Source organism: Notolabrus celidotus, chromosome 16 (genome assembly GCF_009762535.1).
Source record: "Notolabrus celidotus isolate fNotCel1 chromosome 16, fNotCel1.pri, whole genome shotgun sequence".
In the NCBI taxonomy this organism is placed as follows: domain Eukaryota; kingdom Metazoa; phylum Chordata; class Actinopteri; order Labriformes; family Labridae; genus Notolabrus; species Notolabrus celidotus.
Genome location: NC_048287.1, coordinates 21,071,100 through 21,084,018, shown reverse-complemented (window position 1 = coordinate 21,084,018; position 12,919 = coordinate 21,071,100). Strand labels below are relative to the sequence as shown.

Here is a 12,919-nt window from a genome sequence, read left to right as displayed (position 1 = left end):
GGTGATGTTATGATAAATGTTGACAATGTTGGTGAACCCCAATCTTTTACTATTGCGTCTCGGGTCAACATTTATTCATTCAATCTAGTGTTTTTAGCTGGTAACAAAACAGACTGGAATTATTGCTGATGGCTCAATATGACCTTCAGTCCAATGGGACAAAACTGAAAAGTTCTATTTAGTTATTTTTGAAGATCGTTGTTGGAGAGGTAGGCATCAGACATATCAATCAATCAATCTTTATTTATATAGCGCCAAATCACATCAAATATTATCCCAAGGCGCTATACAAACAGAGCAGGTCTAGACCGTACCCTATGTATCATTACTAACAAAATCCCAACATCAAGACAGGATAAGATCCAGTCCCATCTTACAAACAGGACTCAGTCTGATCTCATCTTAATCCACCATGAGCAGAGCACTTTGCAGCATTTAGCAAGTTACAGTTGCAAGGAAAAACTTCCTTTAACAGGCAGAAACCTCCAGCAGGACCAGACTCATGTTAGACAGACATCTGCTGAGATCGTTTCTGGGTTGGAAAGAGGGATAGAGGGAGATTAAGTGAGAGAGATGATGAGTGGTGAGATGGATAGTCATAGTTGTTGCAGCTAGAGTCTGGCCCGTCCACAGCAGCAGGCCACCCACAGCAGAGATCCAGAGGAACCTACGGGACAAGGGAGCTCAGGGACTCCAGAATGGGCTATGGTTAGTAACTTTAATGGGGCAGGGAGAGTTAAAGTAAGTGATAGGTAGACAGAGGAGAGAGAGGGAAAGATAGGATCATAGTGTGTCAGTTTCCCCCCTGTAGTCTAAGCCTATAGAAACAACTAAGAGCTGGTTCAAACCTGAGCCAGCCCTAACTTTAATCTTTATCAAACATAGTGAGTCACAGCAGGCTTCAGAAACGGCCTTTGTTATTATTTTCCACTGCAAAGGCTCACAGTGAGTGGTATATTTCACTTTCTAAAGACAGTGGTATATAATAAAATCAAGATACAAGACCAAGAGACCGAAAAGCTCATTTGTCAATGCTGCCATAATTGTGCTAATTGTATCAATTGTTTATTTTTACATATGGCCCATTGGTTGCCTGCCTGTTTTGTGGTTTCTGTTGGTTGTACAACAAATTGCCTTTGAGAGTAATAATGAAGTCCCTGATACTGAATCAAGCAGCACTTGTGTGTAAAAACTAATTTCAAGGAACATTGAATGGGAAATGTATAAAGCACCAATTATAAAAATCCACACATATGTTTGCCAATCATCATTCTAAACTAATATGTTCGCTTATGTTAGTCAATGAGCCAATATTTGGGAATGTAATCATTTTCCCATTAGCCTCAGCTGTACCATGTGCTGCCCACCCCTTGTGAAGTGAGAGGATGAACATGGTCAACATTACACCCTCTATTAATCAATGAGTCTCAATCCATCTCAATTTTTATAGCGCCAAATCACAACAAACGTTATCTCAAGATGCTTTTACAAACATAGCAGGTCTAGACCGTACTCTATGTTTATACTGTTAACAAAGACCCAACATCAAGACTGGGTAAGATCCAGTCTTATCCTAATCCACCATGAGTAGCGCACTGCAGCATTTAGCAAGTTACAGCAGCAAGGAAAAACTTCCTTTTAACGGGCAGAAACCTCGAGCAGAACCAGACTCATGTTAGACAGACATCTGCCTCAACCGAGTTGGGGTTGGAAAGAGGGATAGAGGAGATGAAAAGAGAGAGAGAGATTATAGTGGTGAGATTGATAGCAGTAGTTGTAGCTGCTGGCACGTCAGCAGCAGGCCACCTACAGCAGTGATTCAAAGAAACCTACGAGACAAGGGAGCTCAGGGACTCCAGAAAGGTCTATGATTAGTCACTTTAATGGGACAAGGAGAGTTAAAGTAAGTGACAGGCAGACAGAGGAGAGAGAGGGAAAGACAATATCCCATTGTGTCAGTTCCCCCTGCAGTCTAAGCCTATGGCAGCATAACTAAGAGCTGGTCCAAGTCTGAGCCAGTCTTTACTATAAGCTTTATCAAAAAGGAGAATTTTAAGCCTACTTTTAGACATCAGCACAGTAGTATAGCTTTAATATGAATCTGATAAGTGAAGTCTGTCATTCAACCTCTCACAACCTATTCAAGTTGTACACTCTTACAGCAAAACATATTCTCAAACTTTAAATGATCAGTTATTAATTCAAGGATTTATTAGTATTCACCCTGAATAAGTGCAAACACTCATCATTTTTTTCGCTAATGCCCGACTCAACCCCCTGACCCTCAACATGACTTTGAGCCTCCCACACTGTTGCTTAGTTAAGCGTCCAAGGAGCACAAAGCAAGCCTTTAGAATAATGTTGAGTTTGACTCCCTGAGTCAATAATGCACCACGCAGATACCATGGAGACCAACTCAGTGCGATCAATAATTTAAAAAGGTTTTTCTTTGTTTAAGCCTGAGGGACACAGGTGCAGTCCGCATTGTTCTTGTGAATTAACTCATGACATGGTTTCACTAACATGCCTATCGATTCAGATATGTCTGAGTGACTTGCCCATTTGGCCCTCTATCACTGTTGGAGTTTTCTGTTTCCTGAATAAATCAAATATTCTTGTTAGACAGTCAGAAATGGACATACCAGATGTTTCATGTTTCACACCCACAGAGGAGGTAGCCATGCACACTGTGTTTAGAGTGTTATGTTTTCAATTAGTTCTCCGCCAGTCAGTGTCAGAGACTTGATCCACCTCCCTGTGTGTCAACACTTTAAATGGGTCTCACATTGAAGTCATCTCTGGTATTACCCAGAGTTATGGATCACATCCTACTAATTGGCTGCCACCATCTCATAGAACAGATGCAAGCGTCTGCAAGAAGATAATTGCACCTAAGCAGTTTTTTTCCTCCACTCCCTCCTTTAATGTAGAGTATTAATGTTTTTATCAATTAGACATGATGTGCTCCTTTTTCCTCTGATTGCATAAGTGTAATAAATGCTCTTTTATCCTGCTTAGCAGCTGCAGTGAGGCTCTTTCTGACAAGCTGCCGTGAAAGGGATCAAATGATTTGCTTACATGCTACCTTTTCTCTTTGATTCACTCTCCCCTTCGGCTGTCTCTCACTCTTTTTCTGTTTTACTTTCTAGGACATCTCTCAGTTTTTACTCTTTCTAACATTCCTTTTCTGAACTATTTTTTTTAAATATTCTTTCACTCTTTTGCTGTGCTATCCTCTCATGTCTAGTGCTCTCAGCGTTTACATTTGCCCTTTGCTGTAGTCAAGTACAGGCAATTGAAAACGTGTCAGTAGTGTTTTTGTGGAGTGTCTTTACGGCCCCCTTATCCAACACTGTGATACTTAGTGGACCTCAAAAACGGTTGTGGTATAATTTTAGTGGAGCTTTTAAAATTATTGGTGCATTTCACATTTTACACCCAACATGTAAAGTATGATTGCCTAGCTTTTATAGATTCTATATACCTCCGTTTTATATAGCTGTGTGCTTGTGTCTAATAGAGAGGAGGCAGTAGGATGTTTTTACTGCCGTTTCTGAAGGAGTCTCATCAAAGTGTATGTAATTTTTTCCCCCCAGACTGCATGCATGTCAAAAGAGCTGCTGTTATATGTGAATTGATTTACTCTAGTTCAATTCTTATGTTATGGAAGTTATAGGGTTGTCACATGTTGCACTTTTGTAACTATCATTACATATTTTTTTCTCTTACTTGCATTTTGTGAATTGGAGGTATAACAAGTAGTGTCACTATTATTATGATAAAGCTATAACTGAGTAGTCATACAGACATTGCAGCATTTGAGTGTTTATCTACAATGTGACAACATCATTGTTCTCGCTAGTCGGCACCAAAATTATTTAAAATTAGTTAAACAAATGAATCCATATTTTTATTATTGTAGACCAAAAATGCCTGATAATGCCATGACGCTCTACTACCCAGATGTAAACAAGCACAGATGACAGATGGCTTCTCGTAGCACAGTGTGGTTTGTCAGTATTTTGATCTCAATATGGAGATTAAGTTGTAAGAAAGCTGTGTCTGGTGGAACTGACATATAGATACTCAAACATGCATGTGGACAATAACATGCAAGGAAGACCAAAGGTTGGTGGTCTTAGCTCTGTTAAAGTTAGCCAAACTCTGCAAAATAATGTGATTGATTTCCTGCATATTGTGTGATGCCATGTCTAATTCTTCTTAATATAGACTTTTTTTTCAATGTGTTTTCTTACTTTTTTGACTTGTTGGCAAGTTGGAATTCAAAATTAAAATTCTCTGCTTAAGAACTAGAAAATGTATCGCTTCAGAACCTTCATAGTTGCGAAGAAGCTTATGCTTTCTGGGGTGGTGCTAATACATTGAACACTTTTTACTGTTGGTCGTTTATTTAGCCATTTCATTTACTATCAAAATATTATGATTCATTGGAAGTCACTTTTGAGTCCTTTCAAAATAAAAGCTCTTATGTCACCAAAACAGGAAAAACTGTTTGTTTTCATTTACTCTCAAAACGTAATAATTCAGTGGACGTCTCCTTTGAGTCATTTGAAAATAAAGCATGTCTATCATGTTAACAGGGAATAAAGTACGTTTTCTTTTACTCTCAAAACGTTATTATTTAGTGGAAGTCACTTTTGAGTCCTTTAAAAATAAAAGCACTTCTGTAATCAAAACAGGAACTTTAGTAACCCTGGTGTAAGACAGATTAAAATGCAGAAAGGAAGGCATATATAATGGCTTCATGCAGGAATATCCCCTCTAAAACTTGAGCATAAACTTTGATGCTTACTGAAAAATGTGAGGAAAAATTGGTATCGTAATCCCAGGATCTTGTGTCATATCATACCTGATGTTCTCTTATGTTCTGTTATCAGATTTCTGTCAGACTATTGAAGATACAAAGAAGGAATGACCCCCTATCAGTGAACCTGCTCTGTGCTGTTTGCATCTTTCTCACCATCAGCCCTCATTTTCTTGCTCCATGCTGTTTTTATTGTTGTGTTACAAGTTGGCAGTCTAACTTAACAACCCAACTGTGAAATGATTGGCTGTTTGCTTCTCACTTATTTGTGTCACCCATTGCAGCTCCATTATTAAGTAGCTGTTATAAATGACATTAATCTGAATACAGGCTGCTAATGAGCAAGGGATTATCTGATATGTGTTCTAATGATGGATTGCTTTGAAGGCATTTAAGTGAGACTATCGAACAGTCCTTTTATTGCTATCAATGAGACCTCAGGCCTGTTCTCAACACATAACAAACACGTATCGTTGAAAAAATCCAAACTTCGGAGGTTGGATAAGCTCCTGACACAAATTTAATTTCCATAATTTTAATCCAGAATGTGAAATGTTGAATAATTGATTACATGGCCTAACTGTTTGTAGATAATGTTTCAGTGAAGTGATATTCTAGATGTCTGACTGATGTGTTTTTATATGTATGTGTGTGTGTTCTAGGTGTCAGCATGGGGAGGTTATGTGTTTATTATCAACCTGATTCCTCTGCATGTGTTTGTGCTGCTGCTGATGCAACGCTACAGCAGGAGAGTCTACATAGGTAAGGTGCACACACCCACACTCACAAACCCACACATGCAAACACAAGCAATTAAAGCAGACCCTAGCTTTCAGTGTGTGACTCTGTGTTTAGAACTCCTCCACATGCAGTAGCTTGAATGGAAACTCAGTGTTTTTAGATCCTCTCCCGTTAGAATAGAAATGTATGCAACTTCTCCTTCCTCCCCACATTGGCGCTCAAAAGTTTGACCCCTGAAACGAGCTCAAATACCCCGTCACGCCTGCGCTCATCTCTCAGCAGAGCAGACGTCCACACACCCACACACCACTTAATGCTGTAAACGCAGCCACCTGCTACGTGAGCCTCCTTTATTTCTTTATTTAGTTGTATGTTTTGCAAATGCTAGAAGTAGAGCACTGGGGAAAGGGAGATTGAGGCATTGGATTTCACACAACATCCCAGTTTCACAAAACACGCGGCAGCTCCAGCTCATTATCCTGCAGCTCTGAGAACTCAATCCCTCAGACCCTCCACACCTCCTCCGTCAGCTTAGCAGTGAGCTCATCAGGCACTCCTGTTGTAGTCAAGGAAAATGAAACCATGTCAAGTATCATTTACATGCGATTTTTACATTGTGCTCAATGTATCTGCTGAGCGCAGTCTTTTGATGGCTCTGAAAATGAATGACAGTCTCCTCACGATGAGAACGATTTGACCTACGAGTGCTATATCTCCAAACGCTGCCTCAACAATGAAACTCTACTTGACAATGCAGGGCTGTTAGATGAAGTGTAAAATTTCCCTCCGCCCTCATTGTTCCTCAAGGATGTGTGCAGCCAGAGCAACCTTATGCACCTTTTGGTAGCAAATGAGAGGTGGAGAAATGTATTTGTAGTCGTATTCTTCTGACAGAAACGAAATTAGGTCCTCAAGTGCTTCCTATACTCGTCACACTCCCTCCCCCTTGCATCTCGCTGCTTGTCTCTTCCAGAGCCAGGTGTCTCTCTGTCGCTACAAGGGGGAAAAAAACTAAAAATCCCAGTTTAATAAAATACCTTGTAGTCTATTTTCCCACACAATTCATCTCCCTCTGTCTTGAGTCAATAGCAGACGTGTGAGAAAGAGATTGCTGAGGGCGGTCGCAACTACTTCAAAAATGAGGCACACTCTTCAGGAAGAGTATGAAATCTTAATTAAGCCGGTGCGTCTGTGTTTCACTTCCCTCGAGCTACAAAGGTGGGAGTCGCACTGTTCTCAGCACTGTCGTCTCACTCCAGGCCTCCCCTCCACACCGCGCTGAGCCAGCTCCCCTTTTCTCTCTAAATGACATTAGATTAGGTATTTTGTATTTACTCCCTCTGAGGTGTGACAGTGAAAATCAATAGACTCTAAATACCACCATTGAGGTTGATTTCCCTCAGTGGGTCCCAAGCGAGAATGATGGCACAGAATAATGCAATAGTTTATTTTGATGATCTCATTTCTTCTGTGGTCTACTCCATCTCTCCCTGATTTTCCTTTCTGTTTGTCCTCCCTTTCTCTTTCTCTCTCTTTTCTCAGCCTACAGCACTTTCTACATCGTGGGTCTCGTGCTGTCAATGCAGATCCCGTTTGTTGGCTTCCAGCCAATCAGGACAAGCGAGCACATGGCTGCAGCCGGTAAGTTCCTCTCTCTATCCCCAGGCTGTATGATTCTGATTCCTTTTGAGTGAAACTCATCATAAATTCTATTGAGAGAGCGGTGATGAGTCAGTATTCCTTTTTAAAATTTGCCTACTGATTTTTCAAGATATGACTCAGTTGTGTCTAAGGAATGAAATGACCTCCAGAGAACGTGGTGAATGTGGGATGTGCCAGGTTTAAACAATCAGGTTATCTGCCACCAAGACAGGTCGGTCTCTCTTTTGTTGATAAACACTGCTTTAAGAAAAGACATCCTTATGTTAAAAGTAGGCAGGACCTAAGGTTACGTTGCATATTATGTGTTTTTAAAGTTGGGTGTTCACATTTCTAAAGCGTTCTTTGTAGAAATCAGAAGTAGTGGAAAGGCTGCATGGCTGGTAGAAATAAAAATCGATCAGCTTCACTGGCAATCGAGAAAAAACAAAACAATTTCAGACTCTTGATTTTACCCTTCTCACTGAATGTCAGAGTTTCTCCAAAGAAAGTGCATCTGCCCTTCGACTTGACTGTTTTACATCAACAATAATCTTCACTGCTCACTACCTGCCACTAACAAGGTTAGACACAAGCTATTAAATACAATCCTTGTAAGAATGAAATAAGTGAAAGAAAAGTGCTATATGTGACTCTGCCAAGAACACAGACTTATGCTCAGCTCCAATCTGCAAAGATGAAATGTTCAAACCAAGTGAGAAACCTTGGTGTAGTCATAGACTCAGACCTTAATTTCAGCAGCCACATTAAGACAATTACAAAGTCAGCCTATTATCACCTTAAGAATATATCAAAAATTAAAGGACTTATGTCTCAGCAGGATGCAGAAAAACTCGTCCATGCATTCATCTTTAGCAGACTAGACTACTGTAACGGGGTCTTTACAGGACTCCCTAAAAAGTCCATCAGGCGGCTGCAGCTCATACAGAATGCTGCTGCTCGAGTCCTAACAAGGACCAAAAAAGTAGACCACATCACTCCAGTTCTTAGATCCCTACACTGGCTTCCTGTCTGTCAGAGAATAGACTTTAAAATCCTGCTGATGGTTTATAAAGCACTGAACGGTTTAGGCCCAAAATACATTGCTGATCTGCTGCTACTTTATGAACCACCTCGACCTCTGAGGTCATCAGGTACTGGTCTGCTTTCCGAGAGTCAGAACGAAACATGGTGAAGAAGCGTTTAGTCGTTATGTACCACATATCTGGAACAAACTCCCTGAAAGCTGTAGGTCTGCTCCAACTCTCACCTCTTCTAAATCAAAGATTAAGACTTTTTTATTTGCCACTGCCTTCCTATCTTAGCTTATTTTAACCCACTTTAAATTACAATTTTAATGTAATTCTTAATATATTTCTAATTTTCCTTTTCTTTTCTGTGTTTTATTATATTTGTCATTTTAATTGTGTTCTTTTATGCCTGTCTGAATGTTTCCAATGCTTTTAATGTTTTAATGTAAAGCACATTGAGTTGCCCTCGTGTATGAAATGCGCTATACAAATAAAGCTGCCTTGCCTTGCCTTGCCTTAATGTACACTAATCAACCATCAGGGCATTGATAATCTCTTAAAGACGGCACCAGTCAGTGCTTTTGGAAGCAAGTGCACATTTTGTCCTCAAAGTTAATGTGTTAAAAGCAGGAAAAAAGGGTGAGTGTAAGGATGTGAGCTACTCTCACAAGGGCCAAATTGTGATGACTCTGATGATTGGGTAAGAGCATCTTATTTCCTTTTAATGCCTTTATGTCTTTTATTTATTCAGTTGCTCTTTGCGCTTATATCTCTTTAAAATGCTTTTACTGTAAAACTTCAATTAGTGGCCTATGCCTTTATTTGGGACAGGCATCATTAGGAGGCAGGCTTTTAATAATATTTTAACATAACATCTTCCCAGCAAAGACAGAGTGTTCCTTATTATTTCAGCTTTTATTTCCATCTTTAAAGGAAGAATAGGTAGAGAGATAGTCCCTGTCCCTGCTGTCACTTACTGAAGCCTTCTTCCTGATCAATTTATCGGAGACTGTTATGCCGATCGATAACATTACTCGTGCCTGGATTCACTCATGCATACTCCTTCCACCACTCTACAGTCAGCTTATTTACCATCTTTCTTGGACAGAAGCTGAAGTTGAGCTTTGTTTCTTCTAATTCTCTCAAAAACCAACAGGGAAGCATCTTCCTGCTGCGTTTGTTGGGCAAATTTGACAGCTTGACAGCATTCAGGTTCCGTTTTCTCCATGCCACTATGGTGATCAGTAAATGTGACTTTTGACGTATCAGTGAAAGTGAAAAAAATCAGACATTTCACTGCAGACGACCTGATACACAAGTAATGTATACAGGCTTTTAAGTGAGACCTGCCTTTAGCCTTTAATTGGGATAGACTTTTATTGTTTTACGGTATCTCTCTTTATGGTTTCTTACTATGTCTATTGCTTTTTATCTCTTACCGCTTCTATCCGTCTGTCCCTGGGGGTAGGAGGTTGCCTTTATAAGATATCACAGCTCAAAAGAGACAGAGAAAGAGTGGAAAGTTTGGGGAGAGATGGGGGAAACATGCACCAGATCACATCAGGACACCGAATCGATCCTGCGACCATATAACGAGGACTATAGCCTCTGTACACAGGGTGCCTGCTCTCCTAGCTGACCTAAGCTGGTGCCCCCTCCTGATTCTTGTTGGGTTCTTGTGTTGCTTGGGTTCTGATGCTGTTTGGGTGAATCATGTTGGTTGGATTTTCTTGTGGTTTGAAGGTTTTTCTCATAGACTGTATAAATAATGGATGTAGTTTCTGTGACGTCACCCATCTGTTCCTGAGCACTGTTTAGAAGCCAGTTGTCCGCAGGAGCCATATTGGTAATGCTGAACTCAACCAAACTGAGTGTGAGGTAAAGAGGCGGGCTTTGAGCCTCCTAGCCAAATGTGTTCCCGCCTGTCAGTCATGTCCTTATTTGTGCAAAACTGGTAATCTTAATATCTTTTAAACTGTTGCGTTAGAAAAAAATTCACCCCCCGTACAGTGTGTGCCGATAGAGAGATTAGCTATGTAGACCCAAGCCGTTTTTTGAACCAGGCTGTAAACATGTTTATTAATGCTGCAAAGATCGTCTTTTTTGAATTGGTGTGTATGTGGTTTCCAGTGTTTCTGCAGCCAGCCTCAAATGGATGCTTGATGAATTGCAGTTTATAACACTTCCATATGGGCTTCATATTTTGAGACCGGAGGTTGCCGCTTGGTTTTTCTGCTGTTTGGTTTGTGTGATGTTTGGAAAATGTCACAGGCTTTTTATGTGTTTGGGTTCTCATTTTTTGCTCTCATGACCATCAGAACTGGTCCCCAAGCAATGGAAGAAGGTGGCTTGGAGGAACATGACTACAAGTTCAAGGTGTTGGCTAGGGATGTAAACAATTAGTCGAGTATCGATTAATTGATTGTTACAAAATTACTCACGTGGTCTCATATCACATTCAGCTATAAGGGGGTTGTTTTAAGTTTGAAGCCTGTTTCAATGTGAATCAGCTGTTAAAGGTGTTGTACACAGCGGAGACGCTCAGCTGGGGGCTGCGGCTGAGTGACAGGTTTCCACGAGCGCTTTTTAAAGAGTATCAATAAGCAACTGCTGCCAAAAACAACACGGACGTGGACACGAAGGCACAACTTTAAACAGGACATTTCCCCACCTTTGGATACAAAGTCAACAAACTGGTGGGAATTGCTCGTACACTATGTTTGCAGACCGGCAACATCAGAGCCGTTTAAGCTTTTCTGCAGCTGAACTGATTATAACCCGCTCCCGGCTGACACCTGACCACGTACGCATGCTCATTTTTCTCCATATGAACGAGTAGTCAGAAAAATAGAAACCGTGAGTCTGAAGTACTTTTCTGTTCAGTTGTCTTGTTGCAGCAAAAATAAAATTAGTAGTCTGAGCCTTCACTTTATAAGATATGTCCGCGGTCAGATTGTTTTATGAGCCTGATCGTTGATATTCTGCATTTTAAACATGTAATCATATTCAGCACTGTCAGTTAAATGCCTTTTGTTGCTGTGGAAAATATAATTTAGGGGAAAAACAACATAATTGGCCTTGTTTTTGACATAAGAAAACTCAATATTTTTTTTATTGATTAATTGATAATTGATCGTTAACATTTCCAAAGATCGATCATGGAAAATACTTAAAATTTACATCCCTAGTGTTGACTTGGCCTCCAGATTCCCTTGATCTCAACCAAGTCTGATCACGGCGGCCCCACCTTGTAACTTTCAGGACTTAAAGGGTTTGCTGCTAATGTCTTGGTATCAGATACCACAGCACACCATCAGAAGTCTAGTGTAGTCAATGTCCCATCAGGTCAGGGTGTTTGACCCTGAGCTAAGGAGAGGAGGGCAGGCAGGAGGTCATGTTATGCTGATCAGTGTATACCGTACTGCACTGGGTCCGTTTTACACCCAATTTAAAATAACTTCAGTTAAGTCACATCTGAGCAGCCCAAACTGTTTTAGTTAGAGAAAAAGCTGTTCTAGAAAGATATAGCACAGTGCTTGGCCATCTGTGACCAACAAGAACAAATTAAGTTTGTTTTGGCTTCATCCAATTGTTTGCTTATTCATCCCTTCAACAAAAACAAAAAGCTTTGGGAGGATTTTCATTTAACATTATTACTTTGCAGGGTTAAATACTGGGCTCTGATTTGTTGAAACTCTATAACAACATCATTATTTCTCAACAGTAAAAACGACACTGGGGACTACCTGATCACACAAATCCTATCAAATCAAGTCTGCATGAAGGAGTCTGTTTTAACGATCTATGATAAAAACAAACATAAACATAATTTCATTAGTTGGGACAATTGACACTTGAAATTAGAAATGATAAACATAAGAAGTGGTTTATTGAACTTGTATTAGCATTTTTATTGAACTTTTTAAGTAGAACTGTTTCAGGGATTAAACATGACTCAAATATTTTCAAATTAACATTCAAATTAAGTCTGAAGTACCTCCTGCTGTTCTCCAAAGAACCCCTCAGGATACTGCTACCCACATTCAAGGAACACTGCTTTGAATTACAGTGAAAGTGTTGAACACTCCTGTTTAAAGTCTCATAAAATTTTAGAACACAGTCTGTCAGAGTCTTATTTTTTTACAAGGACACACTTATTGAACACAGATTTTATTTTAAGAGCCCTTATGTCAAGTCCCAACCTGCCCTGAGCCCCTGCCAATAAATTTAAGCCTCAGAACACAGGAGAAAGGTTAGAGCTGACTGTTGTAGTTCATGTATTAAAGGTGTGACTTTACATAAGCTGCTTACTTATAGCGCACACTTGGAGAATGGTCGGCTGCAGCCAGAGCTGAATCCCCTCAGAAGAACACAGGGCCCTCTCAGAATACATTTACAAAATAGAAAATAAGCAAGCAGCCATATGTGTTCAGCACTTTTAAGTACTTTTCATTTTTGGCTTGTGGGTACTTTATTAAAGCTTGTTCAGTTTTGCCTCTTATGACTGGAGAGTGGGCCCATCTGCTGCCCGACAGCACGGATGGGTGCGTATGTATCTGCGTGATGCTTGTATCATTTACATCCAGATTGGGAGAGGACTGTCGCTGGCAGCTTGAGGGAACCAAGAACCACCTTTTCTCTTAACACCGCAGCAGGCGTACGTTGAAGTGTCCCTGTTTTCCTG

General features: G+C 40.3%; 1 protein-coding gene across 1 annotated transcript in view; it reads left to right on the top strand.

Moving 5' to 3' along the window:
- Positions 1–12,919, top strand: part of LOC117827908 (dolichyl-diphosphooligosaccharide--protein glycosyltransferase subunit STT3B-like) — a 129,330-nt gene that overhangs the window by 91,007 nt on the left and 25,404 nt on the right. Inside the window, 2 exon segments of the mRNA XM_034704757.1 lie at positions 5,488–5,587; positions 7,109–7,207. Of these exon segments, the coding sequence (XP_034560648.1) occupies positions 5,488–5,587; positions 7,109–7,207 (199 nt within the window).